The sequence below is a fragment of the Dreissena polymorpha genome, chromosome 7 (genome assembly GCF_020536995.1).
Source record: "Dreissena polymorpha isolate Duluth1 chromosome 7, UMN_Dpol_1.0, whole genome shotgun sequence".
In the NCBI taxonomy this organism is placed as follows: Eukaryota; Metazoa; Mollusca; class Bivalvia; order Myida; family Dreissenidae; genus Dreissena; species Dreissena polymorpha.
In genome coordinates this window covers 44,210,494-44,238,133 of record NC_068361.1, presented here as the reverse complement: position 1 = coordinate 44,238,133, position 27,640 = coordinate 44,210,494, and the positions used below count along the sequence as shown (strand labels likewise).

At 37.9% G+C, this 27,640-nt stretch overlaps 2 protein-coding genes across 2 annotated transcripts in view; both read right to left on the bottom strand.

Moving 5' to 3' along the window:
- Positions 1–451: 451 nt before the first annotated feature.
- LOC127839676 (ribonuclease H1-like) lies at positions 452–1,621 on the bottom strand. The gene has a single exon (XM_052368059.1). It carries the CDS (start codon positions 1,619–1,621, stop codon positions 452–454), a length of 1,170 nt encoding a protein of 389 aa, XP_052224019.1.
- A 14,928-nt stretch (positions 1,622–16,549) lies between these two features.
- The window catches only part of LOC127837929 (prestin-like), a 31,120-nt gene continuing 20,029 nt past the window's right edge, over positions 16,550–27,640 (bottom strand). Inside the window, exons 12-17 of the mRNA XM_052365385.1 lie at positions 25,515–25,685; positions 24,738–24,965; positions 24,105–24,159; positions 23,401–23,525; positions 22,000–22,098; positions 16,550–20,596 (exon numbers count right to left, since the gene is read on the bottom strand). Of these exons, the coding sequence (XP_052221345.1) occupies positions 20,570–20,596; positions 22,000–22,098; positions 23,401–23,525; positions 24,105–24,159; positions 24,738–24,965; positions 25,515–25,685 (705 nt within the window). The 3' untranslated portion in view covers positions 16,550–20,569. The remainder of the gene's footprint in view (positions 20,597–21,999; positions 22,099–23,400; positions 23,526–24,104; positions 24,160–24,737; positions 24,966–25,514; positions 25,686–27,640) is intronic.

Below are 27,640 nucleotides of genomic sequence, written 5' to 3'. Positions count from 1 at the left end.
ATGTTTTATGATGTTAATCTTGTTGTAAAACCCCATGATCGAAGTGTCATTAGGCATCGAAAACAGAACCGAAATTTGGTAACTTAGCGCTGTAAAATATATTGTCCGAAAACTCAGAGACATTAATTATGGACGAACACTCGTGTGTCCGAAAATTAAGAGTCACGAAAAATAATTATTTTTGCTAAAAAATGGGGTGTCAGAAAACTTAGAGTGTCCGAAAAAATAGAGTAATTACGGTATTGTATATGTAATATATAAGGAAATTAATTGCGCATGCGTAACCTTTAAGCACACCCGGAATAATTTATCGTCTGCAAAAAAAGACGAAATGGAGCATATAAGCAGGTTGTATTAATAAAAATATATGGAAGATGTCATTTGGACCCAGTTTAAGGGTGTATTATGTGGGATGGGTGCTCTAGTCTTCTTCTTCTTCTTGGCGTTCGCTCTACACGATCACACCAGTTTCTTCGATAAATGATGTGGTCCGTCTCAGGTCATCCACGTCTCCATAAAGTTTCTGATGGAGGGTTGTGTCCTGGGGCCACTTTGTAGCTCGCTCCTGGTCGTGACGTTTGCATCTTTGGAGGATGTGTTCAGCTGTTTGGTCTTCTGTGCCACACGGACAGGTCGGTGACGGGGCCAGTCTGTATTTTTTATGCATGTGTGCATTGAGTCGGTTGTGCCCTGATCGGAGTCTGACCATTATCACTTGCTCTGCCCTGCTTAGGAGATGATATGCATCTGCCTCTTGTCTTGGCCGGGTAAGTGATTTAATGATGGTAACTTTCTCCTTGTAGCTTACTTGCACAGGTGGCTGATCTAACTGAGCACCTTGTTTTGCCAGTTGGTCAGCATCTTCATTTCCGGCCACTCCACAGTGTGCTGGGATCCACTGGAGGGTCACGTGTAGGTTGGTGCTGATTCTTTGTAAGGCATTTGCAAGCTGAGGAACCTTGTTGTTGGTCAGGGCTTCTAATACAGACATGGCATCTGTAAAGAAGACTATCGAGTTGACATCTTCGGTCGAGTCTTCAATCATTGACACTGCCTTCATGAGGGCTAAAGTCTCTGCTCTGTAGTTGCTACAGTGTGTTCCGGTTGCTGCATGATGTGTTTCTCGTTTTCCGGATGGGTACAGAATGACGATGCCAGCACCTCCATTTATGACTGCTCTAGTGGCAGAACCGTCTGTGTAGACATGAGTCCATGCCTCTCTTGGGTATTCGTCATCGATCATGGCAAGTGTGAGGCTCTTTCTGATATGCTCATCCTCTTGTTTACCTGGCTGTAGGTGAGGAACACTGGATCTTACTGCAACATTTGACAGGTCATTTTGTAATGGATCTATGATGTCTTCTTGACCAAGCGGAGTGGTGGGGATGGTCAGATCCGTTGCATAGGCCTTGTCCAGCTTCTTAGCTTCGTGTACAAAGCTGCTACGCTTGATCCGATTTTTGGTGTACCCTTTAACTCTGGCTGACATGGGGTGATCCGTTAGACATTTATACTTCTCTGTCTGAAGCAGGATTTTGACATCTCTTCTTTCTTGAAGTGGTTGTATTCCTGTTATCTTTTCCATGAAGGCAATTGGTGTGGACTTGGTTGCTCCTGTCATGATGCGCAGAGCTTGGTTCTGGATTTTATCCAGAGCCTGGCGATTGGATTTGGCTGTGGAAGACCATGTGGGGGAACTATACTCTAGTTGGGGTCTCACTGTGCCTTGATAGACTGTTTGAGTATGTGCTCATTTGCCCCCCATGTAGTTCCCGCAAGCTTTCGCATCATTGCAAGTTTTCTTCGGGCCCTTCCTTCTGCTTTCATGAGGTGTGGCTTCCACGTTTGCCTCTTGTCAAAGGTGACTCCCAGGTACGTGGTCTCGTCTGCTTCAGTCATAGGAGTGTCTCCCATTCTTACCGTCCCTGCTTTCTGTTTTGATGACAATGTGAATAGTGTGGTGGATGATTTCTCTTTGTTGATCATTACACACCAGTCTTCAGCCCATGCGGTAAGTTTGTCTATTGCTTCTTGCATTCTGTATGTGGCTGTGGTGGCATGCTCTTCTTTGCACCATAACACAAGATCATCAGCATAAAGTGCCGCCTTCACTCCCCTTGGCAATTCAGACACAAGATCGTTGATGAAGAGTAAGAAGAGCGTCGGGGACAGGACTCCTCCTTGTGGGACACCGTGCCGTAGAAGGAACTTCTTACTGCTTCTTTGGTTCAAGCTTACTCTTGCCCTTCTATTGAATAGATAGGACTTGATCCACTTCAGCATGTTTCCTCCAACTCCATTCCTCATCAGTTTGACTTGGAGTCCGTCAGTCCAGACTTTATCGAAGGCCCTTTGAAGGTCTATCCATGCTGTCAGGACAACCTTCTGTTCCTGGAAAGCATCTTCAATTTCTTGTGCCAGGTAGGTAGTCTGGTCCTCGGTGGAGCGGAATTGCCTGAATCCAGCTTGTTGTTTTGCAAGTAAGTCGTTCGTCTCCAGATACCATTTAAGGCGTGCATTTACAATTCTCTCCATCGTCTTCCCAACACAGCTAGTGAGGCTTATTGGACGGTAGCTTCCAGCCTGCTTCGGATCCTTGCCTTTCTTGTGGATAGGTATCATAATGGCCTCTTTCCAGACTTGGGGAAGTTGGCCTTGTGTCCAGCTGTGGTTGAAGATGTCTAGGAGTTTGTGCATTGCTGAACTGCCTAGATGGGTGATCATTTCATTGGTCACTTTGTCTGGTCCTGGAGACTTCTTTAATTTCAGCTGCCTGACTGCTGTCTGTAGTTCGTGCAGGGTCAGGCTTTGGCTATTGCGGTCTGATGTCACATCATCTGTTTTCCTGTCCCTTTGTTCTCTTCTTACTTCTCTCTGTCTCTCTCTACTGACAGGAATGTCACTGACATCTTTGTAGTTGCTGGCAAAGACATTTTCCGCTTGTTTGCCTGTCAGCAGCTCTCCATTCTCTTCCAGAGTTACTGAGCCTCTCGCTTGGACTTCATTGTCATTCAGCTGTTTCGTTAACCTCCACAGCTTACGGCCATCTCGCTCCAGGTTGAGTGATGCTGTTTTGTTTCTCCAGCTCTTTCTCTGGGCTTCAAGTTTGTGCCGCAGGAATTTGGCCTTGGCTCGCTGTAGTGAGAGGTTGCTTTCTTGTGAGGGGTTGCTTTCTGCTTCCACCCTGGCTTCTGTCAACTTAGTCTGGAGGTCTTCCAACTCCCTACTCCAGTATGGCTTGTAGTCTTTTCTGGCCCCACGTGGTATCGCCTTCTGTGCTGCGTTTAGTATGCATGCATTGAAGTCTTTCACAACTTTGTTTATATCTCTACCATCCACTCTGATATCTCTGCAGAAGTCATCACTCAGACGTTTGTATAAGGTCCAGTCGGCCTTCTTGTAGTTCCATCTGGGGATGCTTGAGGATGAAGAGGTAGAATGGTTTATGATGAGGTGAACTGGACGATGGTCGCTTCCTCCTAGTTGTTCACAGACTTCTCTCTTGATATGCCCTTGGATATCTGCAGTGCAGAAAGCTAAGTCAGGGGTCGACGTTGTGTGCCATCTCCTAGAGTAGAAAGTTGCCAGATCTTCAGGCTGGTTGATAAGATTAAGCTTGTTTTCATCTTGCCAGTTCTCCACTTCCTCTCCGCGTCGGTCCATGTGGTCATATCCCCAGCTTTGTGAATGACTGTTGAAGTCGCCAACAACAATGAAGTTAGATTCTTCTGTTGGGATACTGTCTAGGGAAAGAGCTTTGTCATTTGGAGAGTAGAGATTCACAAGCTTCAGATTGAAATCGTTCTTACTGAGACTCAGAACCTGGAATTCAGAGTCATCCATATGCGTTTTAGTCTGGACTACATTGATGTTGTTCCGGACTAATGTCAGGATGCCTCCTTTCTTTCTGCCTTCTCTGTCACATCGGAAACTCTGGTATCCTCTGACCTTGAAGGATTTCGCTGGCTGCAGATGAGTTTCCTGAATGCAGCAGACATTTATGTCCTGTTCATGAAGGATATGTTCTAGCTCTGTCTTTTTGTTAAAGACTCCTTCTGCGTTCCAATGCATCACCTTGAAAGGATGATGTTGGTCTTTTCTCCTCCTAGGCTTATTGTAGCCAGCTTTCTTTCCTCCTCTTCTCTTGGCTTGTTGTGGAATGAAGGAGGGACCCCCAGTAGCTGTGGGTGGACTCTGTCGAGGCTCAGAGCCCGGCACTGAATCTCCCTGGTGGGATCTCAGAGACTCAGCACCACATCGAGTAACACCGGTTGATTGTGTAGACATAGCGATGTACATGACGTCATGGTTTGTTAAGGGAGTGCCAATGGCCTAACGTCTCCGATTTCAACTCCCTAGGTTTTCTGTCGGGGTTACCTCACCCTTAGCCTTTGCCGATCCAACGACAAACCACAAGGCAGTGGTTTCCTACTTAACCCTGTAGGCGGGGAACCTTATATCCCTGGGAACACAGGGGCCATTTTACCCTTTGGCTGGGGGTCTGTTCATGGGCATCAGGGCATTTCCATACGCCGGTGGGCCTGGCATGCCGCATGTCTGGGGGCAGACCACCTCCGAGTCCCTGTAGTTCAGCCTGAGGCCGCGAGGTACTCAGTTGACGTGTGTCGCCACTAGGAGGCACTACATAGGACTTGTCTGTAGAGAGGCTATGTACTGGCAGTGAAGACTTACGCACTTCAGCTTCATTTTCGCACAGGGCTAGCCAGCGGTATAGGCTGAAAGCGAAGGTGACAAGCACGCAGGGCCCAACACTACACACAAGACGCATCAACAGACCATTTGACACACTTGCTCTAGTGAACATAGGGGGGGTTAGATATGGGAAAATCAAACCAAAATGTCCAACCGAGTACCCATCCAAGATCTACTATATACATTGCTTAGTTTTTCAGTTTAATTTTGGCATTAATTTGGATCCATCTCAGCATTTATCCCATTTATGTCATAAAACCTTGTGTTGTAGTCCCCATCATTTAGTTATAGAACCGGTTTTGGTCAATAATGCTCGAAAAGTTTGCGCCCAAAGCGGCAGATGCACTGGTCATATGTTGACCACCCTGCCTTCCTTGTCTAAAATTTGGCCATTTTTTTCTTTGCAAACTAAACTAATCCTATTTAACACCATTTGTTTTTTGTAATCATGTGTTTAATTGATCTAATTATACAAAATTTGCCTAAAATAACTTTTTTCTATGTATAGATGCATAAAAACACAAGGCAGCAAATAACAACATAAGTGACTCGTTGGCATGTTAAATAACATTTCGGATGCAATAATTGATTTATATGTATATGTGGCCGACGTATTATATTATACGTAATTGTGGTCTTGTAGCTGTCCGACACCTTTCATACCATGTACAATGTCAGCGAGACCTTTATTGTAATGCAAGCTTTCATGCAAATGGTAACGGCGCTGTCGTGCCGCATACCTAGTAATTTTGCGTTTTTGGATAACATCATTGTTTGGCTTTTTTGTTATGGCATCGGGATTCCTTATTTGACGTATGACCGAAGAACCTTTTGTAAGAGTTGCCCCAGTGATTTGGTTTTAATCAGCACTGATACTGCATATCCATTGTTAAGTTTAAGAACCTGACCATGAATCCTTCCCGCAAAGTTCCTTGGGTAAGTGATCATGTTTGGGTTTACAGCTTGGTAGGATCGATTCACGGCCTCACACTGTTGCTTAGATGTCAATAATTTTGTTTTATCAAGGGCTATGGGAGACAGCACGATGTCCATGCATTTTCAAAGCAACACCTTGTCACCCTCTGTCATTCTTAGTTTTACAGTCATGGGCATATAGGTTTTGGCCTGTCTATAGTTACCGCAGCAAACTAAGCTAGATGTTTTGCAGGGCTCACCACAATACCCGCCAAAGCAAGCAACGATTGCATCGGCCACCTTTGGCATAGATTGTTTAATTTTGTTTAGGTCACCGTTATAAAATTTGTGGGTCAAATTTACAACTCTGCTATACACCGCTGTTTAATTGACAGAGCAAAGCGATTCTTTAGGTTTGCGTTTGACGACCCTTTGAACATATTTGAACTAAAGTTGGCTGCGTACACAGCACGCTTCAGTGAATTTTCCAAGTGCCTTTTGTCTTTAAAGTGTAGAATTGTGTGTTCACTTGCTTTGCTCACCCCTGCATGACTCCTGAAGTCACCATCACCAGTATAACCAGTAATTTGAACTTCATTTGATATGTTACGGGCCACAATTTCAGACCATCTACCTTCGGCACCTACTGGATCTGACTCTGACATATTTGCCGAGCAATGACCCTTATAATTAGGGCAAACAACATTGTTCCCCTTGTTTCGCAATCTAGCTCCGATCGTGCAAAGTCCATTGGCAATGTGTACCCCTATTATTTTTTTTGTTTTTAGTGTTTTCACAAAATGTGCTTGTCGCAATGGACCCCGCCTGAAATGGGGTTGAATCAGAATTGAACATATTGTTATTGTAGCAAGAGTCACCCTCCACATTTACAGTTTGGGCATATTTTTTTTACCTATCATGGCATTTTCTTTAACAAGAGCTCATGCATGTCCCTTATATTGACACTTTGTATCTTTTCATTTACTTTATTACTTAATCTTTGCATGGCGGCCTGGTTTGGGGCTATGATGTTTGCATTATTAAAAATTCTGCGCACACCTGTATTACTAATTGGTGTAGTCCAGAGGCCTAGCTGAAGGCCAATGTTAACCTTTGCGGCACGCCTACCCGGACTTTTTCTATTCTCAACCTCCTCATACAGATTGTGATAATCGCTCATGTATGAACACTTCGTACATTTTAGCCGCTTACGCCAACGTAGACCCCACCTAACTGAGTTAGCGGCATCAAAATTCAGATCCCCCTCACAATTCGGCTTATCATGTCTATGTTTTTTGAAGGCAGAATTAAAAAGAGCCTGTACCTTTGCCTGAACCATCAACTTATAGGTACACACATCTGGATGAAGTGACTCGTCACCACAGCCACTATACTCGTCAACTACATTAGAGGCATTCGGTCGGGGTCGCAACGCTGACACTGTTGTGTCCGTACCATCAGTATCTTTAAAGGTTAGTACATTGTTACTGGTATGTACTCTACTCTCAAAGGCTTTCTTTTCCAACCTGACATACTTATTGTCAGAAACAGTAGGAAAAGCTACAGTTTGACCCTTTTTTGGACTTGCGGTCCCCTTTTTGAACCCAGCTTTTCGTAAATGAGCTTTTCGCTTAGACAACCGCATAGTTACTGACTCTATTACTTAATAAAGCAACCTACACAGTTTATTGTGTGATAAAAATATACTAGACTTACTCTAAATAATCCTATATTTGATCCAAATGCATATAAAAACCTTTTATTTTCAGAGATTGCACTGCAGAGAGTACCTGAGACAGTCTGGGAAAACTGAACACTGGCCCAGAAGGACTTCACACCTGCCCTGCAGGCTCTAGTGTCACATCAGACTGTGTATTTACACCCGGTATTGACACTTTGGGGTAAAATTTGTGTCTGTAGATGCCAGAAGTAAATGTCTGTTAATGCATATGTATAAAAACCTTTTCTGGGGACAAATGACATCTTCAATGCTACTAAAATCTTCAAATCACCCCCAAACATGCGGAACAAAAATGCTCGAAAGATCCTAAAGTACCATTTTGTTCAATTTAAAATACTGCTGAAGAGTGCTGTTAACTCTGTTTTCATATATGTCACCTTCTATGCTTTAGGAAACTCAAAGCCATGCTTATTTTTGGATTAATACTATGTTTTCAACATGTACACATTTTTTTTTCTGCTCTTAATTTCCAACTAAAAATGCATTTGCATGTGTTATTTCCAATGCCTTGTTTTTCAAATAAATCTTCATTTGAGATTGACAGTACTTTATATTCTTTCTGAAAATACATCATACTTATTAAAAAATATGGTTTTATTGAAATCAGAAAGGGTTGGGTTCTCTTAAAGGTCACATAACCCCAAACCGGAACTCATGTTTTTAGGGTTACATGTTTTTAGGGTTACATGCAGTCAGTTTGATACTTAAAACTCATTATTCAGTGCATGCTGCATAGAATTTGTAAAATACATTGCAAATGGTTGTTTTCGGTATTAATTTGAAGGTATTTTTGTAAGCAATAAGAAAAAAAAAACATTTTTGTGCTCTACTTTTTCTGTTGATGGTTTCCAGCTTTGAAAGTAGGTCATACTATTTGAGCCCAAAATGGTTGCATCCACATCTATCAAAACTGGTGTGCCTATTCTAAGGTAAATATTTTGAGTTACAACACAAAGAAATTGATGACATGCATTTTTTACAAAGATTATGCATTTATCTTCCCAATGATGTATGATGATATAGTACTGAAACGCTTGGTCATGGTAAAAATTGGTATCGAACTTCAACTATTGTATATGTAATAAAGAAGGAAATTAATTGTGCATGCGTAACTGTAGGGAAACCATTTGGTAGCAGACCACGGTAGACACACACTCTCTCGGAGCCGCGGACGCCTTCTTGATCTCCACCACCCTCAATTCAGAAAACAATGAACCTGCAATCATAAAAACACATTCACTGCACACAAGTAGTCTGAAACTTACATTTAAGATAAAAAAAGAGCATATGGAACCTGTACAGGTGATACTATTGACAAAAGTGAAAGAATTGCAAGGCCGCAAACAGTGGCTTCAAAATAAACGTTTTACCATGTACGAAAGTGGCTGGGGACGAATGAAATGGAAATGATAGCCTGCTTTTGGAATGATATTTTTACACGCAAAACATAGCACAACCCATAAAACCATGAATAAATACCACGTAACCAGGTGGTTTTCGCGCAATACTTCACAGCGTGACCCTACTAGCGATTCCAGCTTAAAAAAAACCCAAAATACAATATGCCTACCGCAGTTTTCCTTCCTGAGTAACAAAGAACACAACAACAACAACAGGTCATGACCCCACAGTTTCGCATTTGAAAATGGTCATATTCTCAGGATTTAATGCAATTTGGGGATACAATTAGACCTATTACCCTCAAATTTGACATGGAAACCTACCCTTTCCCAATATTTCACTTTTTGACCGGGGCCAATTCGCATATTTCTGCTTCCTACCGTGTACTGCTACCTTTAGTATTTTGTGACCTGGAACGACAACTCAGCTGGGAGATCACTCTGGATCAGCAGACGATTTATTCATATCTTACGGAGGAATCCGAGATAGCCGATGTTTCACGATTGAAAAGAGAAAGAATGCAATACACTTAATAATTTAAATGTGCTTTGCTATACTCATTAAAACTCATCTTGATTTAATGTCAGACATCTTTCCAGTTAATGAAACGCGTTTTGTCATTCTTTTCTCGACCTGTGTGCATGAAAAGCAGTAATATATGTATTCACCATTAAAATCACTCTTATATTTTTAGTTAAGAGACTGCAGCGGGGAACTAGGCGAATGTGAATTACAACCAACTCAACAGAAGCCGAAAACAAAATAGTTGAAATTCATCGAACTTTGATTCGTGTCAAGCTCTTCTTTACATAATAATTATCTTGTTTTACTTCTTATATGCATTCCGCTGAGAAAGCCCTTTAAGACAACACGTGGTTACGTGGGGACGTGCAAAATTTTGATTTGATTTGTTATTAAAGTTGAACGTTTTACATTTAATAATATTATGCATCGAATAAGTATAGTGTGACCTTAACAACAAGGTAACGCATGCGCAATTAATTTCCTTCCATATTACATAGAAAATAGTTGAAGTTCGATATCAATTTTTACCATGATCAAGCGCATACATCATTGGATAGCTAAATGCATAAGCTTTTCAAAAAACGCATGCCATTAAAGTCTATGCGCTGTCACTCAAAATATTTACCTTAGAATAGGCACACCGGTTATGACAGCTGTGCAGACCTTCTTTCAAAGCCGGGAACCATCAACAGAAAAAGTAGAGCCCACAAATGGCTTTTTTTTCGGCATAGCTGATTAATGTCACTTTTAACCTTAGGTGACCTTAAGGTTACATTCATAAAAATGCCCGCGGCTACCCACGAATGAATACACTTCATTTAGTCCATAGGTTGATTTGAGAATACCACCAGAACATTGGACACATGGCCGCGTCTTTCTAACACAGTTTTATTGCGTGTTCAGCATGAAACAATTTTATCTCTTATGAAAAGGCATGATAGATAGAACAGTTTTACACTCAACTCTTCACATTAATACAATTTGTGCGTAGATTCTACACCTTCGTCAGTTCGTGGTTAGTGTGTGTGAATGTCAGAGTTTATATACAGGTCATAGCTGGGTCTTCACGAATACCTTATGTTCTGACCTGAGTTCGCGGCCAGTAAAATTATTGTTATATAATAAAGACGCTATAGCGTGAACTATGTGAACTGATATTTTTGTAAGACCAGAAAGATGTTAAATGAAGATATCAAGCGATATAATTATGGTATGTCAATAACAGATTCTTAATGTGTTTTCAACAATACCATGATAAATATTATTTTTAATTAATTTAACAAGAATTATTCCACCACATTGACTAATGTATTAAGCATGAGCGCGATGATTCTCGAAACTGTTAATACTCGAATCAAATAGCAATGCCCGACAAACCACTAAAACAGGTTTGTTCGAAGAACGCGCGTATAAATATTTAAAATATGTACGGATACTTCGCGTGTGGCAAGTGGGCTCATATGTTTTAATTTCACTCCCATTATTATTTTGGTTTTCTGTTTTGTATCTATAGGTTTATGACCAGCAATATGAAATAATGTAAAATAAGCCGCAAAAACTCCGCGTAACATCCCGTACTGCGTGTGATGCAGCTACGAACTGCACAGAAAGACATTCGCTATCCTTGATCTCATTCATTGAACTCTTTACCTTTCATAAACTCCAACCACAATCAACGCCGTATATCTTTTAACGATATTTCTTATTACTTACAAATATACCTTCAAGTTGATATCAAAACAAACCATTTCGAATGTATTTTACAAATCTTAGGCAGCATACACTGAACAATGTGTGCTAAGTATCAAGTTGACTGCAGGAGTTCCGGTTTGGGGTTATGTAACCACAATCAGTAATAAATGATAACCCTCCCGTAAACTTAACCGATAATTCACAGTAAGGTTATTCCGAACATATCAAACAAAAAAGTGTTAACGAAATATAAAAGACGGCGCTCTTTAACTTGTAAGCGTATTTGTAACAAAGGCCAGTAATATTCCCTAATTGCTTATTATATTAATTAATGATGAAACCTTAGGTACAAACTTGCTTACATGTGTGAAAAATCAAAACGGCGCTCTTTCAGGCCCGTACCCAGGCCATGGGCCCAGGGGCCCGGGCCCCCCCAGCTGGCTGTCGAACTATGATTTTTTTTTAAATGATCGGCCCACTTCAATTTTTTCTCTCGTGCAAGGGCCCACAGTACACTTTCCCTCAAAACAAAAGAGCAGCTATGTTTTATTGTCCCTGATAAACAAGGGGATTAGCGCTCGCTAATCGAGGTAAGCCCCTAGGCAATGCTTTCTTATCGCCTTGTACACACATCCCCGATCAGTCCCCCATTGTGATCATGAATGCTTCATCTATCGATGGTTGATGTACATGTATTTTGATTAGTGCAGCAAATGGAAGCAACTGCTACAGGAGGTTGTAGAATATGGTCTGATAATTGCTGACGCAGGTTTTTTTTCTTCTTTGAGAAGGCCCTTTCCCCTAGACGTATTTTTCCCTTATAAAAGTTAACTTGTTTGTGTTTGGAAACCTTTTATTTGGGGATTTTTAGGTCCCAATATATACTTTTTACATTGAGATAGGGCCATGAATTTAAACCGGAACAAAAACACTGACAAAGGTATTAAAACTTAGTATTTATCATTTTTGCAAGGAAATCACTGAAAAAGACTACGATGAGATAGTTAACATGTCTGTTGAAAAGAAAAACAGATTCATAAATTTGCCGAGCAACAGATAAGAATTTGGCAGAATTCAGTATTTAAAATAATTCAATGCGGGGAATCACGTGGTCAGATTTGATAAAAAATGGCCGCCGATGCCTCGATTCGATAAAGAAATTGAGTCTTCAAACGTTTTCCGTCAGGAAATCGCGAAATATTCCATGAGTTATCTCCACACTCAGACCAACCAGCCGAAAACGGTTCCGGCTGGCCCTATGATAGGCGTTATCCGATTAAAAACAAGTAAGTAATAAGGTAGATGTACCTGTTTGAAGACTCAATTTCTCCATCGAATCGAGGCATCAGCTGCCATTTTTTTTTATCAAATCTGACCACGTGATTCCCCGCATTGGTAATTGAGTACCGAGAATTGAGTAATGTCAACCTATTAATGGCTCATTGGTAAAAAAAGGAAAATTGAAACAACAAATCGATCTCATTATATAAGTTAACCTGATCCAGTGTAGAAAAATATTGTATAATTAAATTATATGTTGCATTGAATTTGTTTGAAAACAGTAAAGTATGTTAAATTGATTATTTAAGTCTTTCATTATTTCCCCCCAAAATTAGGCTTTTTGCGCATTTTTTTCCCTTAAAAAAGGCAAGGTCTTTCCCAAGAAATCTGAGAAAAAAAACTGTGACTTTATTGATTTGTGAAAAAAAAATGGTGGAATCAATACGAGAGTTGATGTGGGTAATAGTCAGTTTAAACCTGTAAGTTTCGGAAATCAAAAGCTTGTAATATTGTTGTGAATTCACACCAATGTTTAAAGCTTAAGACTTCCGAAATGTGCTGATTTACTTGTTATATTCCATTAATTCATATCACAAAACATCGTTTTTTATAAGCATAAAATTCACCTGCAAAGTGCCAAATTAAAAAAAGTATATATATAGGGAGGGGGGAACCCTCCCAAACCCTTCCCGGTTGGGCCCCCCCAGTCAAGAAATCCTGGGTACGGCCCTGTCTTTAACTCCTAAGCGTGTTTGTAACAAAGGCCAGTTATTTTCACTAATTGCTTACTATATTAATAAATGAAAACTTAAGGTTCAAACTTGCTTATATGTGTGAACAATCAACTGTTTATAACCCGATATGCACATGATAATATAGGGCGAACGAACCCAGGGCGAACGGACCCAGGGCGAACGTGTAACTAGGGCGAACGGACCCGATACCCTCTAGATGCAACATTTATTGTGCAATCTTCATGAAATTTGGTCAGAAGATTGGTTTCTTGGACGAGTTTGAAAATGGTTACGTTTGCTTGAAAAAACATGGCTACCAAGGGGCGAGGCATTTTTCCTGATATGGCTATACAGTAGTTAAATCTTGTTAACAATCTGGAGGCCACATTTACTGTCCGATCTTCATTAAACTTGGTCAGAAGATTCACCCAATTATATGTTGGACGAGTTCAAAAATGATGCCGGTTGGTTGAGAAACATGGCTGCCTGGGGGTGGGGTCTTTTTCCTTATATGGCTATAGTAAAACCTTGTTAACACTCTAGAGGCCACATTTATTTTCCGATCATCATGGAGCTTGGCACCAAGAATGGTCCCAATTTATTTTTCTATCTCAGGTGAGCGACTTTGGGCCTTTCAGGCCTTCTTGTTTTAATAGCTGCACCCAGCGTCACAGACGCGTTTTTCTCTTACATTATTCTTTAAAAAAATATTCAGTAATAAAATAGAAAGGATTGTGATCTATTGCTACTGAGTTATGCGTGCTCACTTAGAAATGTACCTGCGTACTTTCATCACGGACTGTCAATATACGCTCCGTGCTTTCATTAGTGTAAAAGTAGACGTTAACCCTTTCCCATTCATAAGCCAAGTAAAAAATGTGCATAAAACCAGAACAGCCTGCGAGTAACTCGGTTCAGGCTTTATGTTGTTTGCTGCTCATCAGTATCTAAAGGTTGGAAATGAAGCCTTTAAAGCTTGATTCTGGTAATATGAACGGTTTTTAATTAAATTTAACTTTCATAGGGACCATAAATATGTCAAAATACCTAAGTGGTGAAGGGTTAATTAATGTTTTCAGCTGAAAATTACTTATTAGTGATTTTATTACACTTTACAATTAATATTGTTGTTTAGGGCAATTCGAATTCCATTAGTGATCATCACGAAAGCCACATTTTGTTTTGACAAAAGACCATAGAATTACATTTTTGTAAAGAAATATTTATAGCAATAAGAATGGAGCCATGAACTATGTTTAATAAAATCCAACATGGATTAAATAAATATTACCTAAATTAAGATCAAGAAAGAGTTAAAAAAAATTCTGTACATATAAATGCACTTGAACCATACGCTTTACGTTCACATGTGTATGAAACCATTGCTTTGACATTATCCCTTTATTATCGCTGAACCTGAAATTCAATATTGGTAGCCGCCAAGTGTTAGGCGTGTTTTCGTTATATTGGCAATATTGGTAGCCATCAAGTGTTAGGGATGTTTTCGTTATATTGGCAATATTGGTAGCCGTCAAGTGTTAGGCGTGTTTTCATTATATTAGCAATATTGGTAGCCGTCTAGTGTTAGGCGTGTTTTCGTTATATTTGCAATATTGGTAGCCGTCAAGTGTTAGGCGTTTTTTTGTTATATATGCAATATTGGTAGCCGTCAAGTGTTAGGCGTGTTTTCGTTATATTGGCAATATTGGTAGCCGTCAAGTGAAAGGAGTGTTTTCGTTATATTGGCAATATTGGTAGCCGTCAAGTGTTAGGCGTGTTTTTGTTACATTTGCAATTTTGGTAGCCGTCAAGCTTAAGGTTTTCGTTATATAGGCAATATTGGTAGCCGTCAAGTGTTAGGCGTGTTTTCGTTATATTGGCAATATTGGTAGCCGTCAAGTGTTAGGCGTGTTTTAGTTATATTGGCAATATTGGTAGCCGTCAAGTGTTAGCCGTGTTTTCGTTATATTGGCAATATAGGTAACTGTCAAGTTTTAGGCGTGTTTTTGTTATATCGGCAATATTTTTTAAGCTGTCAAGTGTTAGGCGTGTTTTTTTTATATTGGCAATATTGGTAGCCGTCAAGTGTTAGGCTTGTTTTCGTTCTATTGGCGTATAGCCGTCAAGTGTTATGTGTGTTTTCGTTATATTGGCATGTAGAAATGCAAATCACATGCAAATGAGTTAAGAAAAACGTTGAGCATGTTTATAGAAAGATACATGCTGAAACTGTCCATTATGTAATATACCTGAAGGTCTTCAGCACGTTGTGCCAAAATTAATCGATATTTAATATATTGAACAAATTGTGGTTTATATCTATTGTATACATGTACAATGATCGATCTTGATATCATGTAAAATGTGTATGCATACAGGAAACTTTCACAGTATTTAAACACGATCAGCCAGCAACCCTCGCTATCGACACATAGATAATTTTCAGTCCATCATTCATTGTTAAGGAATATTATCTTGGTTTCTTTTATCTGGGGCATGACGTTTGTGATATGTTGCAACTTTTTACTGTTCTGACATTACTACAAACTATAGTATAAATCGAATTCTCTCATCTTAATGCAAGACACACGTATATACGTTCGTTGTATAGATATTTTATATGTTTGCTTTAGTCATGCAAGGTCTCATGATATCATTAGTGGACATAATCACAACTTAAAAGCGCATATATATACTTATGCAGAGACATTTCTGGAGCTACACTGCTCAGTTCGGTCCTCAGGCCCACTTCTGCATAAATCGTCTAAAAGTTCGTGCTCAGACCCACTTCCGCATAAAGCGTCTGGTAAAGTTTGTGCTCAGACCCACTTCCGCATAAAGCGTCTGGTAAAGTTCGTCCTCAGACCCACTTCTGCATAAAGCGTCTGATAAATTTATCCTCAGACCCACCTCCGCATAAAGCATCTGGTCAAGTTTGTCCTCAGACCCACTTCCGCATAAAGCGTCTGATAAAGTTCGTCCTCAGACCCACTTCTTTATAAAGCATCTGGTAAAGTTCGTCCTCAGACCCACTTTCACATAAAGTGTCAGATAAAGTGTGACCTCAGACCTGTTTTAAAATTGAGCGGCTCGAAAAGTGGAACACTTCTTATAAACATTTCAGCCCCAGTGTCTTGAAGATTATTGATTCCAAACGATATATACAAGAAACCGTCGGAGACTGGTCATGCTCCCCAAAGGTTTTTTTGGTCACAGTATTACACTATATATTCAGATAAAAGGAAATGTCTTGAGGGCACAGTAGTTGCGGGACAATATTTTTTTATAGAAAATTTTAAACAGCCATAACTCTGTGAAAAATCATCCGACCAGAACCGGCTGATAATATGCACATCTCTTGGTAGTGAAGCTTCCCATAAAGTTTCATTGAATTGCAGTCATTAGTTGCTGAGAAATAGCCCGGACAAAAATTGTGCACGGACGGACACACGGACGGACAGATGAAGCTGCGACTATATGCTCCCCCCTAAATAAATTTTTGGGGAGCATAAAAATCAGTCAATTAAATAAGAACATCAAAAACATATTCATATAAAATCCTTGTTTCAATGGTCATCAAACGTGGCTGATTAAATACCAGACAGTATAAAAATAATATAATTTATATAATTAAAATTCATACTTTGAAATACATCTATGTATATATCAATAGTCAGTGTAAAGCTATATTTGTAATTAGAACTCTGCAAGTAAATGTTCAATGTGTGAGGAAAAATAAATGTAAATAGCAAGAGCTGCTCCAAGACAGAATGCTCAACTTTTCTGGTTTGAGTATAGTATAATATTGTTGTTTTTCTGTCAGTAACCTAATAATTCACCACAAAGACATATTTTAAGTTGAATATTTGTAGTAGTTATACATTATATGTATATAAAAAGATGAAGACTTGATAAATTAACAAAGTACAATTTACAAATGACTCAACCAGCTCCAAATGCAATCCTAACTTAATTATGCATGAAAGATGCCCTAAAAACAAAATTATAGCAAAATTATTACATCAAAAATAAATTTATTGAGCGGAAACTGTCTGAATAACATTGACCTTGATTTCACTGACCCCCACATGCAATCCCAACATAGCTCTGCATGGACCATACCTACACACAAAATTGTAGAGAAAAATCATACAAATTCAATTTTTTGAGCGGGAATTTATTCGGTAAATAGTAATATTGACCTTGACCACACTTTTCCAAATGCAATTTCTCATAAAATCAGCTTATATTGTACCTACACACTTTCTGCAAAATATCCGCATCCTTGGCGAAGTTACTTACTGCACACTTTTTGTTGTTTTTAGCACCGATGGCCTTGACCTTGATCCATCTAGCCCCGAAAGCAACCCATGCAAGGTCTAATGTTATCTAGAAATTGTTGCAAGCAAAAGTTAACCAGAACTGTTTAAATACAAAAAGTGGCATTAGTCTGCTTAATTCCAGTCAGAATTGTGGGGGTTGGGCTGTGAGATTTTTGATCGCCAAAACATGTGTAAAGTTTCAAATGAATATCTGGATTAGATTAACAGTTTAACCAAACTTAGGACAAAATGGAGCAGAATCATAAAAAGCAGGTCAGTGTGTCATATAATATTAATGAAGACCCTTAACATGTAAGTGAAGTTTTGTTTCAAAATTTGTAGTAGATCCATGGATATTAAGTAGTTGCACGTGAACAATAAGCAGAATTTTCTAAATACAAAAAGGGCTTTATTCTGCTAAATTGCAGATTCAGAGTCATGAAACTTGGTCAGAAAAGTCCAACAATGACTCTTAAAACATTTTTAAAGTTTCCATTGAATACCTAGAGCATGTTACACTGAGGCCAACAATTGGGTGAGTAGAAAAGCTCTGACTATTTGATGAATAGTTGAGATAAAAACACTAATAACACAAAACATAAATACTCAACAACAAACACAAAATATCTTGTCAAACAAACTCAATCTCTTCAACAGATGAGCCATATTTCAGGAACAGGGATAACAAGGGAATGAGCCTTTCAAATATTGTTTACAAATGTACAATAACTGATAAATAATTCAAGATAATTTAAATGATATGGGCCGTGCTCTGTGAAAAGGGAGTCTAATGCATGTGAGTAAAGTGTTGTCCCAGATTAGCCTGTGCAGTCTTCACAGGCTAATCTAGGACGACACTTTTTCGCTTTTATATTTTCCTTATTTTAAGAAAGACTCTTCTTAGCAAAAATCAAGTGGAGGGGTAAAGTGTCGTCCCCGATTAGCCTCTGCATATTGCACAGGCTAATCTGGGACAACACTTATGCTCTTGCATTAAACCCCATTTTCACAGAGTGTGACTCAATATTTATTTAATCAGCAAATAAACAATTTCATAATGAAGTGACTCTATGAGTACAGCTCTTGATTGTATTGATAAAATAATTTACAGCATGTGATCTGGACTCCCACAAATTAAATCCTGAACATGTCAAATATCGTATATTGCTCTTATCTTAAATAATTTCTTCAATTCATTATAATTATGTCTCAATGGTTTAAACATACACAATTGCTTTTTACCGTGTCATACACAGGAAACAATGGATTTCACCAACAGAATTTGATCTGCAACCTAACATAAGTACATAACTGCACATTAGTTAAGGTTTGTATGTGTGCCCACCAATACGGATGTCACCTGACCTTGACTTCATTTTACAATTTAATAAATAAAGCAATCCCTATACCTATGATTCTTCTTCGAGAAGCAATGCAATACAGAGCCAAACCAAGAATATTTCATTAAAATATTTGATCTGGAATCACCACATTTAATAAGGGACTATTTGTATGACTATACAGTCATAATTATTATAATTTCTGAGTGGAAATCTATGATTAACATCTAATGTTAATAACCACAAGAAACTGTGTTCTCACAGTTATAAAGAATGTTCTATTTGTAGTGAAGATATTAAGGAAGTCAAGGGACAGCTATGTCCCCTAAGAAGATTTTTGAAATCTGTCATATACTTTCATAAACGGTGACCTTGATCTTAAGCCAGCAAGATGGTACCAATACCTTCTGCACAGACGGCCAATGACACAAAAGATTTTGAATTCTTCAAAGTTCTTCAATGTTTATAGAAGATAAAGTGCGAAAAAAAAGAGGCTCACTCTTTTGACCTTGAAGTTTAACCTTGACCTTAAGCTGGCCTGCCTGACTCATGCCTTTTGCATATTGTCTCAATGACCTTCACATTAAAGTCAATATAAAAACAATTAATGTGCATAGAAGATATGGAGCTGACAAGCAAATGGAAGCTAAAAAGTTCAACCTCGCAGTGCAACCTTGCAAATTTTGTAACTGTCTTAAACATATATAGAAAAATTCATGAAAATCCGTCAAAAGGTATCGGATGCATTAAGACTTCAGGAACATATAATAGATTAACAAAGATAATTCCAGTAATCCCCCCCTTTGGCTTCGTGGTTGGGGATTAACACAAAATAACCAACAGCACATTGTAAGCAGATATCAACAAGCATGCAGCAACAGTGATTTTAAATAACAGTTTGATGTAAATAAGAAACTTAACACAAAATATATATTGCATGAAGAAATCGATAAGAAAGAATGCTTCATTTTAAGTCAGAAATGGATTTTTGCATGTATGACAAATATCTATACTTTTCACAATGATATTAAGAAACCCACTTTCAAACAGAGAATGCAGTTTCAAAACAAAAGGAGTGTTTGACATTACGAAAACATTAAGTACCAGTTGTTTTCTAATTATAACAAAAGCATTTCTCTATATGAATGTTACATACAAAAATGATCATAATAATTACTAAGGACTATGGTTTAATGGTGATTCTCAATAAAAAAATAAACAGGCACATTCCAAAACCTGAAAAATATGTTTAATAATGACATCAACAAGATGTAAGTGTATTGTTCATTTGCTTCACTTCATCAAGCTTTCACTCTTTATATGACTAAAACTTAAACATTTCAACAGTAAAGCATGACACATATAGAGTAAACCTTGTGTCTGTTTATTTGTTTGAAAGCGTAACCATTTGAATGATATTGGCATTTCTGAACAAACAGTGCTATGAAAACCAGATCAACATAAAAACTTAATTAAACCAGGACAACAGCAAGTTGAGCACTTTCATACCAAAGACCATTGATCTGTTACTGTTACTAATATCCGCATGATTTTAATCATGTTTAACACACATAATCTCATTTACATGTATATGTACGCATGTGACGCACCCCAATTTTCAATAGTGTGCATTTCATTCAAAGATTACTACGTTGGTGGGATATAATCACTTGAATGTTCCCAATCAGGTTTTCTCTTCTTCATCATCTTCAGCGCTTTTAATTTTCACACAGTCTAGCTTTTTTTACCAATACAAACATTGGTTCATTATTCTGTTCTCTGTTGACTACCAGCGATAATAACGGTAATGAAATATATCCCATTTTTATGTGCGTTACTACACATATCTAGCAGTCCATTTTACTGGCCTCTGTCCGTTGATTTACTCAATAAACTGGCCAGTCATCAAAGATGTGAAATGACAACTAATTTCTGAAAGGAGAAAAAGAAATATAAAAGAAATAAATATCGGTGATATTTTTTAATTCATATTTTACAGCCTGTTCCTTTTGGATTGAGAAAAATAGTGGGATAAACCATGCAATCGGGAAAAATGAAACATTATTAATACGATTATAAATATCAGTATTCCAATGGTTAATAAGTGAATGTTTAACTGCATTTTAAAATTTAGGTTTACGTTATTATATGTTTATATCCCTGTAAACTCAATAAAACAATTGCTAGTATACAGTTTATTTGAAAAGTTCTTCATCCTTTTCGGGAAATTTTGGTAACATTTTATGGGAGAATGTTATTTTGCCATTGGGAAGCAGCCTGTAGGAGGCTGTAATTTTGGGCAAAACAATTTCACTGAATATAAATATGTAAAATTTATAAATGGATTTACTACACAATAAAACATTGAATTCAAATTAGTATATGCTTAAATATAAACAACAGTAGATTTACTTTCAATATACAATTGGTTATTACATACATATTCTATATTCATTTAACATGTGAACATATTTCAGCACTGAATGTATATTACATTATGATTGTTACATGTGAAAAAGATAATTCTATGATTCTTTGTCCATACTTTTATTTTATTTTTTGAGACCATTTAACACCATTTAAGGACCAACTTCTTCCTATGCATCTTCATCAAACTTGACCATAACATTTGTCCACATGCATTTGGTTCAGTAAACACCACCCATATAAATATAGTGATATTTAAATAAATAAAGCTCAGCAGAGAAATATTTGATTTTTTTTGGTATTATTACGGAGCAGAAAATAATATTTGTTCAAAATCTCTTGTATGCAGAAACAACAACAAACAAGAGCTGTCAGAGGACAGCGCGCTTGACTATTTGAGTGCTTGACAGTATAACGAAAGCAATCATGGGGAAATTCTAAGTGCAAAAAGGGCCATAATTCTTACAAAATGCTTGTTACAGTTGTTTGCTCTTGTTTATAGATTGGGGTCATGTTGGTGAAGAAGTATGCAAAATATGAAAGCAATATGTCAAGGGACATTGAAAATATTTGAGGTGGTAGGCAAACTTTAACATAGATTTATCAATAATATACATATTCTGAGTGAAAAAGGGCCATAATTCTTACAAAATGCTTGATACAGTTTCTGCTCTTGTTTATAGGTTGGGGGCATGTTGGCAAAGAAGTTTGAAAAATATAAAAGTAATATGTCAAGGGACATAGAAAATATTTGAGGTGGTACGCAAACTTGAATAAACCAACGCTCATGCACACGGGAATGCTGATGCCAGGGTGAGTAGGATAGCTTTATTATATATGTTTAATATATAATAGTCAAGTTAAAAATGTCAAACAAAATTTAAAATGTCCCTTAGCACGACACGTACCCTGCTTCCCACATCATCGTCTGCATAATGGACTTCAATCTGGCTGTCAGTGTCATTGTCCTCATCATTGGCATCTTCGTGTTCTATCGTCAAGCCATTCTAAAGCATATTGAGACCATGGTTACAATGTGCAGTCTGCACAGGCTAATCAGGGACGACACTTTCTGCTTTTATGGTAATATCTAAAGGAAGTCTCTTCTTGAAAAAAAATCAAATGTTGGCGGAAAGTGTTTTCCCTGATTAGCGTTTGCAGACTCCACTGTCTTATCTGGGACAACACTTTACGCACATGGATTAGGCCCCATTTTCCCAAAGCAATAATATATTTGACACATGCTTGCTAAAAATGTTTGACATTGACAAACCACAACGTTGTAAAGAACTAATTAACAGCCATTTCATTAGCTATAATTATTTAAAGGTAATACATACTTTCAATCATTTGTTATCTCAGTTGCATAAACCATCTCATGTTTTGGAGCTCATTGAACACTTAACAGTGACACCAAAGCATCTCACTCATATGATTGATGGCACATTGAACACCAATAAGTTTCATTAAACCATCTCACCTGTATAGTTGGTGGCTCATTGAACACTTAAAAGTGGCACCAACATCTCACTCATATGATTGATGGCACATTGAACACCAACAAGAAAAATCATTGAATTGATATCCGCCGCAAATATGCTTCTGGACACAAAAGTGTTATATTTGACACCCAAAAAAGCATTTTTCAAGATACAAACGGCTATAACTCCGTTATTATCCGATGGAGTTCTCATTCTCTTATTCTTATATATACTCATACCAAGTTTCAATAAAATCCCCCAAAGCACTTCCAAGATATGCCTCCGGACACAAAAAAGCATTTTTTTAATATAAAAGGGCCATAACTCTGTTATTTACAGATGGTTTACATACAATGCCTTTTGGCAGGCATCATACTCTTATCCATATATATACTCATACCAAGTTTCAATGAAATCCCCCAGAGCACTTCCAAGATATGGCTCCAGACACAAAAGAGCCGGACGGACGGATGGAAAGACGGACGGAAAGACGGACAGACAACGCCAAAACAATATCCCTCCGCCTCTGGCGGGGGATAATAAGTTTCATTAAACCATCTCATCTGTATAGGTGGTGGCTCATTGAACATCAATAAGTTTCATTAAACCGTCTCACCTGTATGGGTGGTGGCTCATTGAACATCAATAAGTTTCATTAAACCATCTCATCTGTATAGATGGTGGCTCATTGAACATCAATAAGTTTCATTAAACCGTCTCACCTGTATGGGTGGTGGCTCATTGAACATCAATAAGTTTCATTAAACCATCTCATCTGTATAGATGGTGGCTCATTGAACATCAATAAGTTTCATTAAACCGTCTCACCTGTATGGGTGGGGGCTCATCACCGAACTGTGCTCTAAGAACAGCATCATGAACAGACACAAAGATATTGGTGTTGTCAAGGGTTTTGTAGAAGTCGGTTTTCTTAAACATCTTCCTAATTCCAGCTGCAAACAAACAAATTATTAACAATTACCAAATAATTTCGTACATGAATGTATTTTGTTTAGTTTAAGTTGGATTTTATAAGTTATATAAATCTAACTTTCTTTTAATCTTTGCTTGAAGTAAGTTATACAATTCTAATGAATTGTATTGCATTTTAAAATACCTAACACCTTAGTTAAAGCAAACACACTGCTTATTAGTTATGCTCAAGGGGCCTAGTATCACAAACATACTGAAGCAGACATTTTGACTCAACTTTTTTTTGTTGCTCATTTTTTTAAATGAGTCTGACTACAATGCTCAATTTGGTGGTCAAAGAAGCTATTTTGAGTTTTGAGTGTGACTCAACCCAAAATTAATTTGAGGAATATATGCATATTCTTATATCTGAGATTTGAGATTTTTATCAGCTGACCAACATTTTCCATACTCAGATGAGTGGATACTCTAATCTCATTTTCTGAGTTGAGAAAAATATATGAGACTGTTCTTGATACCGGGCCAGGGTTGTCAATGTAACGTTTTTGTCATTATTTGGTGTAGGACTTGGTCAATACAGCACACATATCAGAACTTACCTCTACAGCTGGCCAACATGACTTTCACACCCACGGCTTTAAACTCACCGATTACCTGCAAAGTAGAAACATATTTATCGTGTAACTTTCGACTGGTTATCATTGTTCATTATTAACAACATGTGTAGATGTAGCACAATAAAACAGTTGAATATCAATGCTAGATTGCAAATAGATATAATTATTTATAAACCATTTTATAGCATGCCATTGGTTAAACTTTGGAAATTGGCTAAGTGGATGCAATAAAACAAGTAAAACTAATGAATAAAAACATATTTTGAAATGAATTCTTAGGTATTAAACTATTAATGCACTTCATGCATACAAACTGTAAACAAATCATTTACAATAAGTGAACATCATCAGATTGTTTGACAGACAATATTTCAATTACCAGTACTATGCATGTGCACTTAACCAGATTTGTCCAAAACCTTTATAATTCAGCTGGATTCCATCAAAGGTCTAAGGCTTATTCAAATGCTCTCAAGTCTGTTTTCTGGTAAGAACCAGTACTTGGTGTCTATGTTGGAAACCCATGACCTCTTGGTCGCTGCAGGGACATATCCACTACAACATGGCAACTTCTAATAACAAGATTAAACAAATAGCAAAAAAATCCAAACCTACTGCAATGAGAGCTTTCACACCCATAACGTCAATAAAGTTCCATGGGGATGCATCGAAGATGATGGTATGAAAGTCAAGGTCTAGTGGACACTCGCGTACGGACTTGCTGACCATGTTGACACTGATCTGGTTACTAGATGTCTGCAATTCCATGTCAAGCGAGTCCATCGGGACTGGCATATCTGGTAGATTCTCCGACTGGACAATCTGGGTTTGTGGTTTACTTAGCTGATAATTAAGTAAGGAATATCACATTAAATTTACAAAGAGCATTTGACAAAAAAATGCTTATACTATATTCTTAGAATGTATGGTTTTAAAAATTTCCTTCAACATCAGGGCCAAAATGGAAGCCCAGGTCACCATGGTGGCCAAGTTAGGCAGTTTTTAACGAATCAGATTCGCTTGAAGAGATTTTGTTTTGGTTACCAGGCAAAGAAACATGTACGCATTTTTGTAAAATGCATTTGATAATGTTTTCTGATAATATTATATTTTTAGGGTTCAAGTTTTCGTTTGGTTTGATTGTACTTGCAAAGGCCATTTCTGATGAGTTAAGGGAACATTTTTCTACTGCAACAAACTCATAATATTTTACTAGGACTTATATTCTTCAGAAAAATATTTTTGCAAAAAAGTCTAGATCAAAACTAGTTAACATAGTGTTAAAGTTTATCTGGTTAATGAGGTTTTTACTGTTTTAATTACTATGAAAAAGCCAGCACTCCAACATGAATTTCATCAATATTGCACAACTATCACTACTTTATTGCTAACCTCTGCTTCTTTGTTGGCCTTTGCAAACTTGCTGGCCTGTTTCTTCTGGGTGATTTTAAGTGTTCGTGGATTCACAATTTTCTTGTACAGCAGTGACCGGAAGTGCTCTATGTTGACAAAGAATAGGGAATGTTCAAACCTGAAGATCTTTAACCCTGGCACCTCCTTGGCCTGCAATTACCCAAGTTACATTAGTTACTTTCTAAGGATTCTATAGTTACTGTCTAAGGGGTGTCTTACTCATCTTTGAGAAGCAGCCTTGATCCCCGTTTCATTTTGGGGAAAAATGGGTCACAAACTTTTTTAAAACGAGAAAAAATTAGTTGCAAGCAGTTCAAAATTTCCAAAAAAAAGAGTAGCAAACTTAACAAGAAACCGTCGGAGACGGGTGATGCTCCCCAAAGTTTTTTTGGTCACAATATTGCACTATATTTTCAGATAAAAGGAGACGTCTTGAGGGCACAGTAGTTGGGGGTACAAGAATAATTTTATATAAAATTTCAAAGGGCCATAACTATGTGAAAAATCATCCGACTCGAACCCACTGATAATATGCACATCTCTTGGTAGTGAAGCTTCCCATAAAGTTTCATTGAATGCCGGTCAACAGTTGCTGAGAAATAGCCCGGACAAAAATTGTGCGCGGACAGACACATGGATGGACGGACAGACAGAGACAGACAAAGCAGGGAATATATGCTCCCCCCAAAATTTTTTTGGGAAGCATTATTATATAATAAAATTGTGAACATTTTAGACAAAATCTGCTTTAAAGGGGCCTTTTCACAGATTTTGGCATGTTTTGAAGTTTGTCAAAAAAGGAAACACAAGGGACAAAATTGTCACAAAACGAGGTTTTCATTGTGAAAAAAAAAATCTGATAAAGGGAGAAAACTCAAACTGAACTTTTGAAATGAACAAACAAAATTAACCCCCTTTGTAAGTTTGTTTTTAAAAAAAAAAATATTTTTAGTCGTGGCGACCTTGACATTGGAGATATTGACGTGATTCTTTCGTGCGACACACCGTCCCATGATGGTGAACAAATGTGCCAAATGATTTTAAAATCTCACAATGAATGACATAGTTATGGCCAGGACAAGCTCATTTATGGCCATTTTTGACCTTTGAACTCAAAGTGTGACCTTGACCTTGGAGATATCGACGTAATTATTTCGCGCGACACACCGTCCAATGATGGTGAACAAATGTGCCAAATGATTTGAAAATCTGACATTGAACGACATAGTTATGGCCCGGACAAGCTTGTTCCGCCCGCCCGCCAGCCAGCCCGCCCGCATTCGCCAATATAATAACCAGTTTTTTCCTTCGGAAAACCTGGTTAAAAAGTAGCCTGCAGCAGGGCTCAAATCAGTGACCCCCGGAATCCTGAAGTAAAAACGCATTAGCCGACTGAGCTATCCTGCCAAGCATACATAAGATTCATATTTTATACGTTATATAAGCAATCTTCGTAGTTAAACAAATTTAAATGACAACAACAAAACTCTCCAAATTATTCAATCGTTTCGCGTTGCAACGCTTTATAATTTTTAAGTTTTTAAATCGTCAAAAGATGCATATAATGGCTGTATTAGACCATGTCAAATGTTCAGTAATTCTGTTTCCTCACAAATATCATAACTTAACCGAAAATTAGCGAATATGAAACAACTTTTTTCAATTTTGTCAATTTACCAAACCGTGAAAAAAAGATCCCTTTAAATTGTGAAAGTTAGAGTCAAGAACTTCCTAAATGTGTGAAAAATGGCCAATAACTAAGCACAAAAAAAAGCCTTGCTTCTTAACCGTTTACCTCTCAGACCCCCACTTTGATGCATGTTTCGTCCTTAGAAAAATAAATTTAATTTCAGACCTTTTTACTAGATTCATTTTTGTTAAGTCTTTATTTCCAACTCTTTGATACTAACGAGAACCATCAATCCTTCATAAAACCTGAACAGACTGCTAATTACTCACAGGCTGTTCTGGTTTAATGCAGGTTACATACAGCTATTTTCACTTTGCTTCGATCTCAGTAAGAAATCATAAATGCTTTATCAAAAACTATCCAAAAGATACATGTGTATACATAAACGAGGCAATCAACAGTTATTTACATGTTT

Coding starts and splice junctions, on each gene's coding strand:
- LOC127839676 (XM_052368059.1), bottom strand. CDS start 1,621: ATGACAGGAGCAACCAAGTCCACACCAATTGCCTTCATGGAAAAGATA.